This window comes from Rattus norvegicus, chromosome 18 (genome assembly GCF_021556685.1).
Source record: "Rattus norvegicus strain SHRSP/BbbUtx chromosome 18, alternate assembly SHRSP_T2T, whole genome shotgun sequence".
Classification (NCBI taxonomy): Eukaryota; Metazoa; Chordata; class Mammalia; order Rodentia; family Muridae; genus Rattus; species Rattus norvegicus.
In genome coordinates this window covers 53,639,032-53,657,579 of record NC_141551.1, presented here as the reverse complement: position 1 = coordinate 53,657,579, position 18,548 = coordinate 53,639,032, and the positions used below count along the sequence as shown (strand labels likewise).

The 18,548-nt window shown below is 43.0% G+C and overlaps 1 protein-coding gene across 1 annotated transcript in view; it reads left to right on the top strand.

Annotated features, from left to right (window-relative positions):
- The window catches only part of Fbn2 (fibrillin 2), a 205,397-nt gene that overhangs the window by 42,620 nt on the left and 144,229 nt on the right, over positions 1 to 18,548 (top strand). Inside the window, 1 exon segment of the mRNA NM_031826.2 lies at positions 15,051 to 15,248. Within this exon segment, the coding sequence (NP_114014.2) occupies positions 15,051 to 15,248 (198 nt within the window).

Below are 18,548 nucleotides of genomic sequence, written 5' to 3'. Positions count from 1 at the left end.
TATCCCCAGCCTGTGTGACCTCTAGTCATTGGCATTTTGGTAGTGCTAATGTTTTTATCCACAGGAGATTTCAGTTGTTATTAAGTCCCTTTATGGTTTCTGCTTAGAAGTAAGAGACACCTCACCTCCAGGTATTCAGATATGCAGTGGCGTATGTGAGCTTGGTAATTACAGAACAGTCTCAAAACCTCTGAGTTATCAAGGTTGGAGCTGAGAGAGTGTAGCTGGAAATAAATGTACTCGGACATGAACAGGTCGGGCATGTGAAAGTGGTAATTCTATGAGAAATCTAAAATAATACCACCAACAAAAGCTTGAGAGATGGGTTTCTCCTCCACTGAACAGTTTTAACCCTTTCCCTGCCTTTGCCCATACATCTTTAGCGCTGCGTTAGGTAGCCCAGACAGTCACAGGCCTCCGTTGTAAGAAATGTTACATCCCTTCACTTGAGTCAGACACTGCAAGATTAAAATACAGCTATGAAGCCCGACTTGTCTTCTCTATAAAGACTGTGATTTTGAAAAGTGTTACTACATGCCTAAGTTTTTCCAGGTATTTTCACTTACGATGTGAAGAAGCACTGATTCACACAAAACACTAACACCCTCTGGTCCGTCCCGGACACAGTGTATTTTTCAGAGCCCAGAACACTCTTAGGAGTTCAGAGTCATTGTACTTTACGTGTTCTCAGTCTGCCCTAAGTATTTCACTGAGGATTTTCACAGAGACTTTGTGGAAATTTGGAATGCCTCTAGATGGTCAGCACCTTCCCGGTTAAAACATCAGCCAGCCTCAGGTGGTTTACAAGACCATCCTTCATTTCCAGCTAGAATCAATTGCCTCTATGTCTCCTTGAAGGCGCCACAAAGTCATTTTACATGTATCAACCCCAATCCAGTGCGTCCCATCGGATCCTTTGTGCACATCGTTGGAAAGCTCACGATTGTCTTCCTGACAAATCAGTGTGCTGGAGAGAGAAGTATCCCATGTTGAGGGATTCCCACATGTACAAAGACCTCTGTAAGAGCTAAGCCTCTTTAAATGGTAATGATGTTGGCACTAGGACTCTTTAAGCATCTCAGTGTTACAGGAGATATGGGGAAGATTAGAATATGGAACTGCAGTGAAGAACAGTACTCATTGAACCACAATGCTTAAACTTCTCATCAAAACCCAGACACACTGGCAAAGAACGGCCCCTGCTTGTGCACGCTGCTGCAAAACCAGAAACTGGGGAAACTATGGAGTGGATTTTTAAGTCGTAACTAACTTTTGAAACTTTTAATAATTTCATTGTCCATAAGATGCCAACATACTTCAGCCAGGGCTCTCAGTGACCAAACAATCTACCAGAGGGAAAAAAATGTAGCCTATGTAACTGAAAATAGGAACCAGAGGACTGACTGTGTAAGGGTGTCCTGTGCACCATGGGGCAGGACTTGCAGGCAGTGCAGAGAAAGGAGCCTGGGGAAGGTAGGCAGGAAACCCACCCAGGTCCTTCCCTGTCCTTTGCTGCCCGCCTTGTGCTGAGAAGACTGTGCAAATAAGCGACTTCCCATGATGCTCCCACCAAGAATAACACAATGGAAATCTCTCCCAACTGGAAAGAAGGCATGAGCCCAGTACAAGTTAAACATATCTACATTTTCTTCTGTGTAGGTCAGGATATATTTTGAGTGTGAGTTTTGTCTGCTCTGGGGATCTAGATTTGTGAGAGTTTATCCTATGAACAAAAGTATATTGCAAAAATGGAACAATTCAGCCGACCTTAGCTGTTCAATTTTTGGTTTTGCTCCAAATCAGCAAGAGTTGTTTTTAGTGAATAACATTTGATTTTGCTCCTCAGAGGTATGATCCGTGTAGAAAGCCCACCTCATAGGTCTTAATATTTCCTCTCTGTACACCAAGCAAAATTGTCTGTGGTTCCCTGAGAACTGGGATAATTTTTCTAACGATGAAAAGGAACATAGTCACAGACCTTCTAGATCAAAAATGCAAATGTGGAAGAATTTGTGGTTCTGAGCTCAAAGAAGATATTTTTCCAATAATAATCTTGAAGTTGATGATATTTACTAAATAAGGAGAGGTGATAAATGACTGATGATTGATAAGAAAGATGATTGATGGTTATGGATAAATGATAGATGATTGACAGAAAACAGATGCATAGATATATAGATGACAGGCAATGCCTTGATTGGTGATATTTAGATTGACTGATAGGTAAATAGATATGATAAACTTCACACTCCTTTCAATTTTGAGTTTAGAAGCATACACAGTAGCAATCAAATGCCCAAATAGAAACATTGCAAATTAATTGAATAGGAGATGTTTTTATATACCTAGAATGTTAGTGACATTTGGAAACATGGATATCCAAGTAGGTTTTCTTTGGTGTCATCACGGGCAGGGCCAGTTTTCAGTGGCTCAAAGCCATTGAAACCCAAGGGAAGCCAGAGAGGCTACAGGGACATAATCTGAGCAGATAACCTCAGGGCTAATCAGGAACCCCGGCCAAGCCTCTGTTCTGGTCAGAGCAACACTGATAGGGGCAACACTGAGAGTTGGGAGCCAAAAGTGCTCTCAGTGGCAGAACAGGGACACTGACAGGCACTCTGCCTTTGTGTTTGCCCATTGCACTTTCTGGTGAGGTGAAAAGGGAGAGCCCTTTTTCCCTCTAAACTTTTTTATGGATCTGGTATTTCTCTCTGCAAAATAAATTTATCCCTGGCTACACAGCACTGCTTCTCAGACTGTGAATCCCGGCTTTGGTGCCAAGTAGAACTTTGAGAAAGAGGGAGCTTGAATAATAGACTCAGACGTGTATTATTTCTTGGGAGGATCCACTTATCCATTTAAGTGGTTTCCTATGGCTTTCACGAGCAAGAACACTTTATCCATATATAATTACGAGGCTCAAAGCCACAGTAAGTTTTCCACAGACTTCTCTGCCTTCTTCATGCCTTACCTTTCAGATGTCTCTGTGGTGGCATAAAGAGCTCAAAGGCACAAGTGTTTGTCAAACAGGAGTAGCCTAAGACATTAGATTATTAGTGGCCATAGTGATAAGGACAGGAAACAGGCAGTGTGCATTTATTAAAAGGCAGACACTGGGTCCAGCACACAAGGTTTGTCCTTACACACAGTGTAAGCTCTGCGGTTTTTCCAGATTCAGTTTACAAACACAGAGGCAAAGGTAAGTGAACCAGATGACTATGTAATGTTTCCAAATATCTGGACTGCTAGTGACCTTTGGAAATGTGGACACCCAACTAGATTTTCTCTGACGTTCGTCATTAGGCGAGGCTGGCTCTCAGATCACCGGCAAGCTGCTGGTGAAAGCTTGGGTTCCTGAACTGCCAGAGAGCGAGCCCCTTCCCCATTCCCAGTCACCGAGCTTGGTTGGTCTGTACAGAGGGGTAGAATGTGATACCTTGCTTATCCGAGTGACAGAGAAGCAAGTGAACTGCTGGATGATCTTGGAACCATTTTAACAACCATAAAGGCCTCACCAGATTGCACTCCTCTGTGCGCGCGCGCACACACAAACACGTGTGGTCTCCCGAGCACTGCATCGCTTGCTTCGGAATGTAGGAATCACATTTCAGGCCTGAGATGTGAGCTTTGGCAGGTAGGAGAACAGCACCAGGCAGACAGAAGAGCCTTGGGGGCTATGACCATTTACAAACTGTCCTTACAAACACCGTCAGCACTGTTCACTGTGGCAGTGTAGGATCTGCTGCAGAATCTTGTATATCACAGCATGGCACCGGCTCTGACGTTCTCCGGGATATTTACGGCAGCAGTGATGTCATCTGGAGGAGAGCCAGTCACACGAAAGGTATCCTTTCACTAAATCTATTTAAGGCAGCCTCGTTTGAGGCTATGACAGAGGCTCGCGGAGTGAAAAGATAAGTGTTTGCCAAAGTGCGTTTCACCCTACACTGGTCTTCAGGAATGCTTCTATATAAAACTTCTTTATGAGCAAATAAATTTTGAAGACTGCCTACTATAGCCTCCTCTTGGCAGTTAATACGTACACGAGTACATTAAGCGCTCCCAAAGGCTGCAGAGTCGTATCTACAAAGGAGCCAGTTTTCTTGAATTCTAATATATTTTCTGATGTTTGACCACAGAATCCTTTTTTTTTTCTTGACAAAATATTCCTAATAGTTTTGTGTTCCATGGACCACATACTGGTTACACTCTACTCTGAATTTCAACCAAGTGTATTTGGTCATGAAAGTCATGAATCACATCAAAGACATACCTGGCACCTTAAAGTCCTGGCTCGTAGGTACCCCGGTACCATTTTCTGTTGTGTATGGCAGGCGAATGAGCCTGGAGGTCCAGGCTCTCATCTTAAATCCTTCTGAAGAAATGAGTTTTTCCCTCTTTGCAGACTCATTCATTCTCCCCTCTGCTGATCCACAATCAAACCCCTTCATTCCTACAGTGTTCCCTCTCTAAAGGTTATGGAAAAATGATTCAAATTTAAGTCATTGTTCCATTGCTTAAAATGCTTTCATACATTCTGTCTAGTTAGGGCTAAAACTTTTGGGAAGGCGAGAAACAGAGCCTGCTGGCACCCGCCTAACACTTCAGATCCAACGGAGACTTTCCTGAGAAAGTTCCACGTTATCTTCTGTAGATAGTGTGTCTGGCTGCTTGGGCACTCGGTGAGCATTGTCTGCCATCCATCTAGGCACCGTCACCACAGCCTCTTTCAGCACTGAAACAGCACTCCTTTACACTCTGCCCACGAGGAGAGCAGCAGCAAAGCTGCACCAGGGTGTGAGCGAGCCGGGCTATCACGCTGCGGGAGTAGCTGCTCAAAGAGAATGTCCGTAGCTAAGAATGATGTAATCGGAACAGCAGCAGAAACAGCCATACCCAGGCAGTGGTTCAGGAGTCCGAGACACAGTGGCTCCTGGGATGCAAATCAAAGGGCCCAGTGGAGCGATCAGTAAACCAAGCTCCTTTATCGACAGAATAAAGACCTTACAGTCTTAAAAATGTGGGATGGAGTAGAGGAGGCACAAAAATGTAGTGGATACGAAGCAAGATCTATTGATCAAGTGTGGGATGAACTCTGCCGTGATAACCAAAGACGCTGAGAAATAGGAGGAGTGTGATGGCTGAGGATATGGTTTTGGGGATGGAGAGATGGCTCAGCTCACTGTGCAAGCTTAAGGACCGAGGTTGGATGGGCAGCGCCTGTATAAAGGAGCCAGACACAGACTCCCAGAACTGAGGAGGTAGAGGCAGGAGGATCTCTGACTGGCCAATCTGATGAAACCATAGAGCTCCTGGTTCACGGACAGACTGTCTCCAAAGATGACAGGGAGAGTGTTTGAGAAAGACACCAGACCCTGACTTCAGGTCTCCACATGCATGCACATATATGAACGTGTACACACAAGATTCTGGGAAAGGGGCAGGATTCGATGTTAGTTGCAATCAGTGATTCAAAGCCTGCTTCACTTCACTAAGGACTATGTCGCTTTGGGCAGTTCTGAGATCAGGAAAGGAGTGAGACATACCACTGTCGAAGTAGCCTCTCCAACCCGAATATGCCCGAGCAAACAAGACACAACTCGATTAATATGAGTGCAAACTCACTATAGACTGGGCAGATCTACCACTGCGCTATCCTGTTTCCCAGCTCTGAAATCCCTCATAACTTGTGGTTACTCCATGCCATGTGCTTCAGCTCCATCTTCCTCCTTCTCCTCCGACCCCCTCTCACCCTCCTCTTCTGCTTCACCTTCCCTTTCCCTGCCCAATCATCGGCTCTCGCCTTTATTTTACAAATTAAATGGGGAGAAAGTTCTGACGAAATCACCTGACTCCTGAGTACGTAGCCTGACTCCTGACTAGGCAGCCTGTCCTTGGGGCAGCAGAATTAGCATCAAAATACAGGTAACTCCTGGGCAAACCACAACATTGTCCCCAAATAAGACTGTTACACAGATTAAGCGGAGTGCTGTGCCCATGCTCTACACACACTTCATGCTTGGCACATGTGTGCTCTTTGTCCTCTGTTCCCTTTCTCCTCTATGCCCCACCATAGAACTAAACTATTCCTTAGATAGCTGCTTTTTGATGCTGAACAAGATACAATGATGCATCCTGTTGCATGTCTGTCTGTCTGTCTGTCTGTCTGTCTGTCTGTCTGTCTGTCTGTCTGTCTGTCTGTTGCCTTTTCAAGGCAGGGGTTCTATCTGAATCCCCATATCTTCAGACATATAGCCCTTTATAGAGCCATCGCCTCAGTACCAAGCTGTTTCATTTCCGTTTCTCTGTGGTCTTGGGAGATAACCACAGCAGCATGTATAGATAGAGCATTCTGGGATGATGGAAATACTTGTGCCGTCGAGTTTGGTAGCCACTAACCACCGTGCGGCCTCTGAGCACTTGACATGTGGCGAGGGTGACTGGAGAACTGAACGTTTGTTTTATGTTGCTCATGCTTTAGGTTGAAATTGAGGAAGCCACATGTGGCTGCTGGCTGCTTCTGTCAGCCATACAGCTGTGCATGCTGGCAAACCGCGGCGCTGTGATGTTAGAGCTGGTGCACTTTGCTTCTCTAGAATGATCGATTTCATGTCACCAATTCTGTAGTGGGGACAAAAGCATCGTTTCTTTGTAAGCAGCACGGGATGCTCTTTCCCGGGTGACCGTCAATTCTTTTACCCAAAACTCTTTACATGAGGGCTATGTCAGCTTTCAGTTTCACCCACTGTTTAAGACACAACACTTCGTTTAGTAGAAAGCTCAGGAATCCATTGATGTCCTTCGAATAATTGTGCGGTCATAAGCAAAGATTTAATCATGATCAATTAGTCAACTTGCCAAAATAAATAAAAGAAATACTAAACAGATGCATTTTATTTTGATAAACTTTATCATGATAAATTATTGCTCCCTGAAAAGCAAAAATAATACGTAACACAGCATCATGTGTCATCTGCCAAGACAAGAACTTGTCTTCACCTTTTCTGTTAGCTGCTTTACTTCTGATAGACTCTCTGTTTCCAGAAGTTTTTGCATACTCTGTATTTCATCATAAATTTTAATATAAAAATGACATAAAACCTTACCACAATTTAATTTTACTCTTATGCCAGTCAATGGTGTGTGTGTGTGTGAGAGTGTGTGTGTGTGTGTGTGTGTGTGTGTGTGTGTGTACACGTGCACACATGCACAGTGCTAGGAATGGAACCAAGGCCTCAGGGATAGCACACCCTCCCTCCACGCCAAGCTCCCTCACTCGTCCTTCAGTCGGTACTGCTGTCTTCACATTGTCCTTCTTCCCCTATTGGTCATTGTTACTCTGTGCTTTGCTAATATTGGCTTTTGTCATTTCGTTTTAATGATTTTTACAGGTACCAAATAGAGTCCAGTGTCATTATTTTAATCAGACCCATCATATGTTTACTAAAACCCCGACTTGTTCAGCTTGCTTTCTCTGTTCGTCTTTGCTAGTTAGCCTTTTTGGTTCATCCTGTGATATTTCAAACTCCCCCAGCTCTGACCTTCCTGAAAGATCATTTTGCCTATGGACTTTGTGATAAAAATGGCTGCCTGGTTTCCTTCACCACTGTATTGAAACCTCTGTGCCTCTCTTTTTGTCTTTTGGGCAATGTCTAAGTTAAATGACATTTGTCTCTCTTAACTCACTCCTTTCCCACTCCTCCCGATGTGAACTGACATCATAGGAAGAATTAACCTCCAAGTCTGTGCTATAGGAAGCCCCCCTCCCTTGTCTCTTTGTTTCCCCGTCTTAGAATTTACAAATTTGCCCTCTAGATGTGATCTCACTCTCCTTAGCGTCTCTGTCCTACAGATGAAGAGAAAGAATACTGGCCCACGGCATCCTTCAAGGTAGCCTTTCCCTCTTGTTGACTAGTAATGGAAAGTTTTATTCTTTTATTTCCACGCTTAATCTTAGAATTCAAAGGCGTAGAGATTTTGTACGGCTCTTTCCTTGGATGAATCTTATTTTTGTTGTTTTTGTTTGAGATATCACGGGCTGTTTTCAACTGGAGATATAAAACTATTTCAATTCATGAAAATACTTCTACTATTGCTTTTTTACTATTTGTGTTTGTGCATTTTAAGTTCCATTCTTCTGTTCGCCTAATCACACCCTGTACAAGACTGACTATTCTTAAGTCTCATTTTGTACTTAGTATGTGCGCCCATGTGGTGAGCTTTTCCTTACTGTGATGACAACTCCTTACCTTTCATGGAGTGACTGTCCCTCCCCCCTCTTCCTCCTCCTCTTCCCCCTCTTCCTCTTCTTCCTCTTCCCCCTCTTCCTCCTCTCTTCCTTCTCCCCTCCTCCTCCTTCTCCTCCCCTCCTCCTCTCCTCCCCTCCTTCTCCTTTCCTCCCCTCCTCCTCATCCTTCTTCTCCCCTCCTCTCCTCCTCCTCCTCCTCCTCTTCTTCTTCTTTTGAATGATGGTGTAAAGGGTTCACTTTCCAGAACCAAAGGAAGACCTCTGTCTTTGCCATTTTACTCGTGTCTTGATGAACTATGTGTCCTTACTACCAAGGCTAGCTAGCCTGCCTGTCGGTTTCTATGGCTACTTAGATTTGCAAATCTGTTAGGATATGGTCATTTCAGTTTCTGATATGGTATCACGACATTCTGTCCTTTTGCTGAGTGGCCATAGAGGATGTATTCACTCTTGAATCTTTTCCAGTGTTGATCCTTAAGGTTCCAAGTTCAAGAACTGGCAGGGTTCACTTCAGCAGTGCAGATCAACACATGTCCAAGCCGGACCAGGTCATGCCTGCTGGGCCTCTCACAAACTTCTTCCTCTTCTAGTATTTCCCTGAAGGTCCCAATAATGAAAATCGGAGTATAGAAGCACAGGGATGTGTTTTGTCTGTTCAAGGAATCTTAATGGGTCTACCACAATGTTGCACTGGGGATCACCTGTCAGGCAGTTAATCAGGTTCAGGGGAAGAATGGGATATTTTAGACTTGCCTGACTTAGCACGAGTGGTCATGTCACTCAGGAACCATTGATACACCAGAGTTAAGTTACATCAACAATGCACTGGTGTACGAAATATCCCTCAGCAAATCATGTGGGAAGTTCTTACTTATTTCCCACCAGAGTCCAGTCTTAAGGGCTTTACTGTGTTTGAGGCAAGGCACCCATAAGAGCTGTGGAAGTGACACGTTTTTATTGGTTTAGTCTCCCTTGAATATGCGTAATTATTTTGTGAGCATATATCATTTTTTCCTGAAATATATTCAGGACCGCTTTGCTTGTGTTGTTAATTAGAGCTGTAAACGCATTACTTTTCACAATCTTCCCTTTTATCTCTTTCCCCCCTTGTTAACTCAGGTCAAAATACGGATTTGTCTCTTCAAACCTTTATCTCAAAGGTGGCTCTAATCTTCTTCTTAATTCTATTTAGCTTGTGATCTGCATCACTTTGGGGGTTGCTCTTTAAGTAAGTTAATTGATTTTACTTAAGAGCACACACTTCCAGTACCTAGGCCATGAATGTTAGGAGCTCATCCTTGATAGCCTTCATCCTTATGGAGAGAACCAGCAAGGACAGGAATGTTGTTCGTACCATTGGCCAGCACCTAATTGTCATCCTGCCTCCCCGTCTCTAATGCATCCTTTGATGCTATCATAAAAAAAAAAAGTGGTCCTTCTATACCAAGTACACATCCCACTGATGTATTAAATGTCTCTGTTAGAGGTAAGATGCAGCTGTGGTCACTAAGGTGGCTACCCATTTATCACAGAAGCGAATCTTCAGTGTTGACCCCAGGTACCAAGGAGTCATGACTCCTGGTGTCAGGGATCAAATGGAGACTTCATCTTTGGGGAATAATCAAAATGAAAGTGAGCTATCTAGTTATTTGTGTAAATAACATTTGCTTTCAACTCATGTCCACACACATACATTTCGAGACATTAGTCACTTTTAAGTTCAGGAACGTGAACTATACTCACAGTGAGGCATGTGCACTCTTGTGCAGCCACTCCCCCATCCATTTGTAGAACCATTTTTTATTTCATCAAGCTAACATCTCCTTACCACTTAGACACTACCTCCCCGGTCACATCTCTTGGCTCCCAACAACCAGTGACATGATTTCCGTTGTTATGAGTTCAATTATTCTGGTCGTCTCATGTGAGTGAGGTCACTTTGCTTCTGACCTCTTGTGACTGACTTACTTCAGTCCACGTGCCTGCATCCTCCCCCACCCCCGCCTTTCGTGAGGGTAAATGATACTCGGTTGTATGGACTTATGTCATCATACTATTCATCCATCTGCCACTGGGTGGTTCCTACCACTTGGTCATGCAAATGCTGCTAGCTGGAGCATTAACACACGGACTGATAAACATGAGTGCTGAGATATTAACAAACAGGTTTTAGTAGCCATGCTAAGAGAACTTCAAGTAGTCTTTGGTTTTCTCTTACACTGTAGCCGGAATATTACTCTACCCTATCAGTTGCTTGTCATATTACAAGTTCGTCACATATGTCTGATGCCGTCCCTAAGGGACTCAGCTGTATGCCTTAAAAGCGCACCTAGTACTCAGATCTTACAAGCTAGTGAACTCAAAGCTAGGCATATTAATGTGCAAACAAACATTTTGAAAAACATGGAGTCCATCCACCACTGATACTCAGGATCTTGTGTAACCATGAATCTCATTCGTCACTGTTCCCTAACCAGAGAGGCTTGTCTGAGTGAACCTGAGAATGGGCACAAGCAGACACATTTACAGGGCAGCCTGATGCTATATCAATCTAGGCAAACAGCAGTATTCAGTTCCTCCTTAGGGCCTGTGATCCCCTTGCCGTAGGGTCTTTGTAGTTCAAGGTTTCTAGTATGAGGTTTGTGCTTCGTCTTATGAAGCAGATCTCCAATCCAAAGAGAAAGCAAATGGTTACCCCATAACCGTAGAACCCCTAGGACATACACTACTTACTTAGGTTGGCCTCCTTAGATCATAATATTCACAGATAAGTAAGACCATTGATCCCTCTTCTCCTTCAGTAGCCTGCATAGCATCTTCTGGAACTATAGACACTAGTAGGAAGGGAGGACATTTTCTGCTCAGTCCTAGTTGTTTTCTGCATACCACACATCCAAGACGAATAGTGTCATTAGTAGTAGGGCCTTCTCATCTACCTCTGGTTGGCAACCAAAATAAATTGGCCAGAGCTTGTATTGTTTTGGAGCCTCCGGGGCCTCTTTGACTGACAACTCAGAGGTACCCCACCTGTATCATTGGGGTTTTAATAAAGAATACTTTCTGAGAAGAGTTTTTTCTGGCTACATAAGGTAACTTTGGTTAAACTCCATATATATATATATATATATATATATATATATATATATATATATATATACACATATATATGTACACATATATATGTGACACATATATACATATATACATATATATATACATATATATTTTTAAAGCTTGGTTATGAGATACTAAGTATGTGTATGGCTTTCTCATACCCAATGTGTTTTGATTAGTCCCCTCCTCTCCATGTCTTCTCTCATGATACATACTTGTGTTTTTGCATCCTAGCTAACCTCTGTCATGCTCTAGAGCATTTTCCCCACTCATCCAAGGATAACTCCCATATACAGATTCAAGCTCTGATGTCATTTATTTATATGAATTGCCCTGAAAATGCAAATTCATAGTGCCAGGGCTTGGAGAGCAGTTGTCTAGGATCAGACTAGTCATAGTCATAAGGGGCGCTGGGGAAGTGGCAATGATGTTCCAGAACTGAAGTGTGATGATAGCTGCTCATTTCAATTAATACACCGTAAGTCATCTACTGTAAACAGAGAGATTTATGACATGTAATCTATACCTTCATTAATTCGTTGGGAGAGGAAAGAAGTGCAAGGAGTCTGCCAATTGTTTTTATGAGTTTGCTAATTGCCCTAATGTGCAAAATCATGAAATAAAGAGCCAGAGAGATAGAGTAGCAGCAGTTAAAGATGCTTGCTACTCCAGTTCGAAAGCCTGCTGGCCTGAGCTCTGTCTCTGGAACACACATGAGGTGGGGAGGAGATAGTTGACTCCAAGTTTTCTTCTCACCTCTACATGTGAGCAGCGTTACACGTGACTCTCCCCTCCCACCCACATCATGCAGTTGCACACTGGCTTGCAATAAGAAAGAATAAGACAATAAATTTGAGAAATAAATATTAAATGAAATGGCATACCATTCTCATTCAGTAGCATTTCAGCTAGATATTAGAAAATAAAATTAGCAGTATTTGAGTGCCACGGACTAACCTTTAACAAATTTTTATTGGTCATATCCCAAGGAGGAAGTCAACCGTTTCTCACCCAACGGCTCCAACATCCTAAGTTAATGGGACATTCCTGTACTCTGCTCTCATCCTGACTCCCAATGGTTGCGGGAGTGCACAATAATATTCTACTATGATGAAACTTTCATAAAGAGAGTCCATGATCTACAAGAGATCAGTTAGAGCATTTTAGGATCCTCATTCATAGCCAAGATATGCATAGAATTTAGGAACAGAGTAAACTGCCCAGGAATTTAAATTCCTTTTCAATATGCAACACTGTTCTTGTTTTCACCTGGTGACAGTTGCTGTGTGCAGAGCTAAGACTGGGAATCTAAAACTTTAAGCTATTTAAGTGAGAAAGAAAAGTGTCATCCCAGTAAGATTCTGCATAGTTGGTGCAAAGGGAGGTATAAACAGTAAGGAAGAAGCAGAAACTGTGTGGTTGGGAAGGGAGCCTAAGGTTGCCTACGTTCTTACACTCCACTAACAACGTCATTTGCAAAGGACACACAGCTGCTTGTATCCACCAGCAATTCGCTAAGAGGCTCACATTTTGAGGGCGCTGTGGTTAGATGGAGGCATGGGTCTCCTGGCCCCTTGCTTCCCTAGAGGAAAGCCCACAGGCCTCTTCCCTGGGGATCTGAAAAACCCTAAAGAATTTGAAGATACATATTTATGCATGCATCTCGAGAAGTCATAACTTTACCACCGTTTGGTGAGAAATGAAGTTTTCCTATATGTTCAGAACTTGATATAATTGAAAACCACAAATCCAATATTTAAAATGGCAAAATACGGGTTTTATGAAGACTTTAAAAAGTTATGACCTGGCAAATGCTTATTCATAAGGCCGGTATATCTTCCCATATACATAAAAAAGAATTTTCTTCAAGAATGTAGTGTGCAGCCAGTACATCTGCTGTTCTTAAGAAGGATTAAAATGAGCTATTTTTTTGTAGAAGTTAAGCTGCAAGCATATAAAAACCTTAATCCAGCTTGTGCCCAAATACCTGCTCTCGATTTATTTCATTATGTTGAATTTAATTATCTTTATGTTAGCTCTCAAACTGCACTGCGCTTTCAAAATATCCATTTCTTATTTACGAAGAAGCCTCATTTTTCATTAAAAACTTTTGTATGTGGTTTTAAGTTCTGCTTGATCATTTGTAGCCTTTATATCCTATATAACATTATACATGTCATTCTGAATATCATTTTATCCATTGATTTTCACAGTAGAAGTTTTCTCATAAAAACCATACCACTAATCTTTGCAATGGAAGCCCAAGACATCTAGTATTCCCCAAGACTTAGTCAACGATGAGATACAATCTTTCTAGAAAGAGAACTCTTTTTTTTTTTTTTTGAGCTGGGGACCGAACCCAGGGCTTTGCGCTTCCTAGGTAAGCGCTCTACCACTGAGCTAAATCCCCAGCCCCGAGAACTCTTTTTGTATGTGCTCCACTTACATGTTCAGGGTCAATGGGAGTCATTACATCAGTCTGTCATTAGGAAACACTTCTGACATCTTACAAATCAGCATCAGTAACACTCAAAGGCTGTCTTGTTGGCAATTCAGTTCTGTCTACAAGAGTGTTTACTGGTTGCCTAGAATGTTTACCGAAGTAAATTTACAACATGGAGAAAGTAGGCTAGAAATACCCAGAGCCAGCCTTTGAGTCGCCTGCAGTCTGATTCAGCCCTCGGGCTTTGAAACGCATGTGGAGTTCTTGAACATTTCACTAAATATACTGAGTCTGGAACAGCGAGTCTTAGGGGTGGGCTACGAAGTAACCCCAAGAGAGCTTGGCCTCGGACCTTACATTTTGATGTGTAGGGATGACCTGACAAGTCCTCATTAGAGTCAGGACCTCACAGGAAGGTCATAGGTTACCTGTACATCATGCACCTACTGTCATTCACTCAGACTTTGCCCATCATCTACCGCAGCGCAGGACAATGGTCATTTGGTAGAGAGCAAGGAGGATAGAACATTCACTAGCCTTTGAAGAGCCCATGATTGCAGGTCTCTCTCAGCGTGTCTTCTAAGGGAGCTAACCATACAAGTGCAGACTGATGCAGAGATGGTTTATGTACTGTTTAGACTGCTCAAATATGTTCTTGGAATGCAGAAGACATCTTCATCAGATCAGTTTAGCTTTCTGTACTCTTGATCACTCGGTCTGCAAAGGAAATACTTCCGGGGTAAGAAGGAGTAATAGTTAATGCTGATGCCTTCAGAGCCCTGGCGGGGCATTTGAATGAGCACCGAGGGTCAGCATTAAAGTAGGAGAAGCCTTGGCAGGAAAACTTCTTTACCCTATGATTTCCGTGTGGTGTGTTGTGTTTAGCCTAGCTAGAACCTTCAATTTTTCAAGAAAAGCCTGAAATACAAGTTTCTCGCAAAATGTTCCATTTTTTACAATGCTGGCTACTAACTCTTTAAAATGATCCAAGCCAAGACAACACGTCTGAGTGCCATGAACCATCCATTCGCAAAGCACACTCCACTGTGGTCTCTTAACACACGGCTCCTGACTGGAAACTTATAAATTTTCTAAGTGGAACTCAACTGCCCTTCTGTCCTTAGACATTTTGCTCAGAGGAAAGGAAGAGTTTGGGGTTTCTGCATATGGGGTCTAAGTGGGTCTAAGTGGGGTCTAAGATTGGTGTGTGCTCATAAAAGTCATCCCCCTTCATTCTCATTACAGATTACAGGACAGGCCCATGTTTCACTCAAGTCAATAATCAGATGTGCCAGGGGCAGCTGACAGGCATCGTCTGTACGAAGACGCTGTGCTGTGCCACCATTGGGCGAGCCTGGGGCCATCCTTGTGAGATGTGCCCAGCCCAGCCTCAGCCCTGCCGCCGGGGCTTCATCCCCAACATCCGCACTGGAGCATGTCAGGGTAAGTCAACTACTACTTAGAATATATAATTCTATAATAAGAGGGCGAGCGTCTCTGTGCCTGTATCCAGATGGCACAGTTCTGCTGTAGAGACTAATTTCTTCTCTCTTCTCCGTGATCCATGATGTCTTTTTCTCCAGATAATCTTCTGTGACGCCTCATAAGTGGCTCTGGTACACACCGAAGGCAGCTCTGAGACCTGAGGCTCCTACAGCCACAGTGTCCACCTCAAGTGACCTTTTCTCACCAGTTATATCTACTAGGTTTCAGCCAACAGAGCTCTTGCCAATCATTGGCTACTTTTGTGACGTCATCTAAACTAAATCCGTCTGAAGAGCTTGGCAATACTCTTTCTAGTAAGTCGCTGAATGGGAGTTTGAGATGCCTTTTGCATTCTCGATAGAAACGGTATTGCTTCTGGAATTAGAATAACTTATTTGAAGTAAATCGTGTGCAAGGTTAGAGCTTGTTTTTAGACTGAATTCAGCAAGTAGTGTCAGAAGTAAACACGAGATTAGACTGCTGAGCAGATATCATGGTGTGGTAAGCAGACCGGTGTCCCCTGTGTCAGAATCGCAGCTGAGGATGTGCAGGCAGCCTCAGCTCAATTGAATAATAAACCATGGGTAGTCTACCCAATTCGGTAAAGTATCCACGACAGACAGACGCATCACGACAGACGACAGATGCATCAAAAGATTTTTGCTACCTTTGTAGTTTAGGATATAGGGATAGTACCCTGAACTGAAAAAAAAATCAAAATTTCAAAATGCTCCCTAAACCAAGAACATTTCAAGTACTGACACCATGCCATGAATGGAAAAATTCCATTGTAACCTCGTGTGATAAGACTTTTTGTTAAAATGCACAGAAATCAGGGCTGTAGAAATGGCTCAGTGGTTAAGGGTATTAGAACTAAATTTGGCTCCGTGTTCTTACATGAGGAGGCTCGCACCACCTGTAACTGGAGCGCCAGGCAATCCAAACCTCCCTGCCCCCATTTGGAAGACACACAGAAGCGTGCACCTACCTACAAAGGGGAAAAATAAGTCTTTCTGAAAAGGCACAGAATCGTTAAAACACTGATTAAAACTTACCTTGAGGCCCTTTGTGCAAGTAGGGGAATCAGAACGAACTTTGCGGTTAGAATTACACCTCATCAGTCAGTCATCCCATGTGGGTGCTGTTAGCCCAAAACCCTGGAAACAGCTCTATCAGGTCACTCATGTAAGGCACCACTGAGTAAACTGGTGTTAATTAATCGCAGACTAATCATAGTAGTCTTCAAAAGAGAGCGCCGGGAGCCATGAGGGAGTCACAATACAAGTCCACAGATCAGAAATTGAATACTTAGCAAGAATGAAGGTCGTGTCAGTTGTGGACTTACTGTGGTATTTTAGTAAAAATTACAGATTAGATCTCAAGCAGGAGGGCTGTGCTAAATGCTTGTTTTATTAGTATTATATTATACCAATTAATTATATGTGTATATAATTATAGTTATATACTTAATAATTATATATGATATATTTATATATGCAACATAATGTAATTAATATGTGTAATTAGTATGCATAGGACACCATAGACAGAGATAACTGTTGAAAATAAAATAATCCATTCATAGATTTTATAATAATTCTTTTTCACTATTCTACACCACTTTCCAACTTTTAATACACTTCTTTTCTTCCCTGGCTGGGTTCCCTGCTCATCGAATATAATCTTTATGAGGGCAGGAATCTTTGTATGCTTCGGGCCTCTAAGACAGTGTCTACCTAGTGTGAGTGCACACACGGAAATGCAGCAAACACCCTTTGAGCAAGGAAATGGTGGCAGGAACTAAATCTTCCAGAACTTAACATTTCAAGGAAAGAAATCATTCAGTTTAAAAAGTCATTCAGCCAAACTATTGAATCTCTTCATCTGTGTGTACAGTTTTTTCCCCCTTCAATGTTCTGAAACCTTGTATTTCAAAATGCAACTGTTAAGAGATCTCTGCTCAGGTTCAGTCGTCAAGGGTTAGTGACGCCTCCCAGGGCTTCCCTGCTTGGCTTTGCTTCTGGAGCAGAGACAAATGTTAGTACTTCCTCTGTCTCAAAACCCGAAAGGATTAGCTCAGCAATGGGAGCGAAATGAAATTTGCCGCACGATTGAAATGTCTGGAGAAGGGAGACGTTGGCTTCATTGAAATGAAACGTTTGGCTCCATTTCAAGGTCACAACTTGCTCAGGAAGTTCTCAGTTATGTGTCAGTCCTCAGTTTAGAATGCTCATAGACTGCTGCTTTCTGTGATTTTGTTTTCTCTTTAAGTTCCTATGTTATTTCCTGAATACTTCTACCAAATTTAGGAAAGGTGAGATATTTAAAAAAAAGCACACTGACATACTCCCCCCTCTCTCTCTTTCTCTTTCTTTTGCTCTCTCTCTCTCTCTCTCTCTCTCTCTCTCTCTCTCTCTCTCACACACACACACACACACACACACGCGCGCGCGCACGCACACACACACACACACACACACGGTAGCACTGGCCACTTTTTATAGGATGATTGAAATTGTTATAAAATTAAAAACAAATGTCAGTTCCGTAGGAGAGGGAGGATAGAGGGAAGGATTGTGGGAGGGGGTGACCGGGAAGGGGGCAGTGAGCGGGATGTAAGGTGAATAATAATGATTTTAAAAAGTTGCTTAATATAGGCCCCGAAACACTGATCATACCAGCCAAGGCAGGCGGGTTCTGAGAGTCTGCACCTAATGAAGTTTTAATGTGTGGGTGGCTTGAGAATGAGCGAAGCATGGTTTTGTAACAAGCAGTAACTGTGGAAAATGGGAGATAGCAGAAAATTAAGATGGTACTTTAGAAAACGTATTTGTGGGGGAAAACAGCAAGGTTTTGTTAAGCTTGAACTGCATCTGTGAGAATAGTCTAGACCTGGATGATGAGCTTCTCTGGCGTGCCTACCTCACCTGGGTGCTCAGCGGGTAATCATTGACTTCTTTAAAGCTGAGGGCAGAGTGAGCTGTTCCTGTCCTCTATCCACACTTAGTGGTGTGCGGTCTCCTTCATCCGTCATTCACCCTTACTAATGTGCTTGAGTACTGCACTAAGTAACCAAAGGTAATTCACACCATCCCTTAAACGTAAGCTATCCTAAAACAAGTGAAGACAGAGTGTTGGTAGTTGAATAAGGGCCTGGAGAGATGGCTCAGCGTGTAAAAACACTGGCTGCTCCTCCAGAGGACCTGGGTTCAGTTCCTAGCACCCATATGGCAGCTCACAACTGTCTGTAACTCCTGC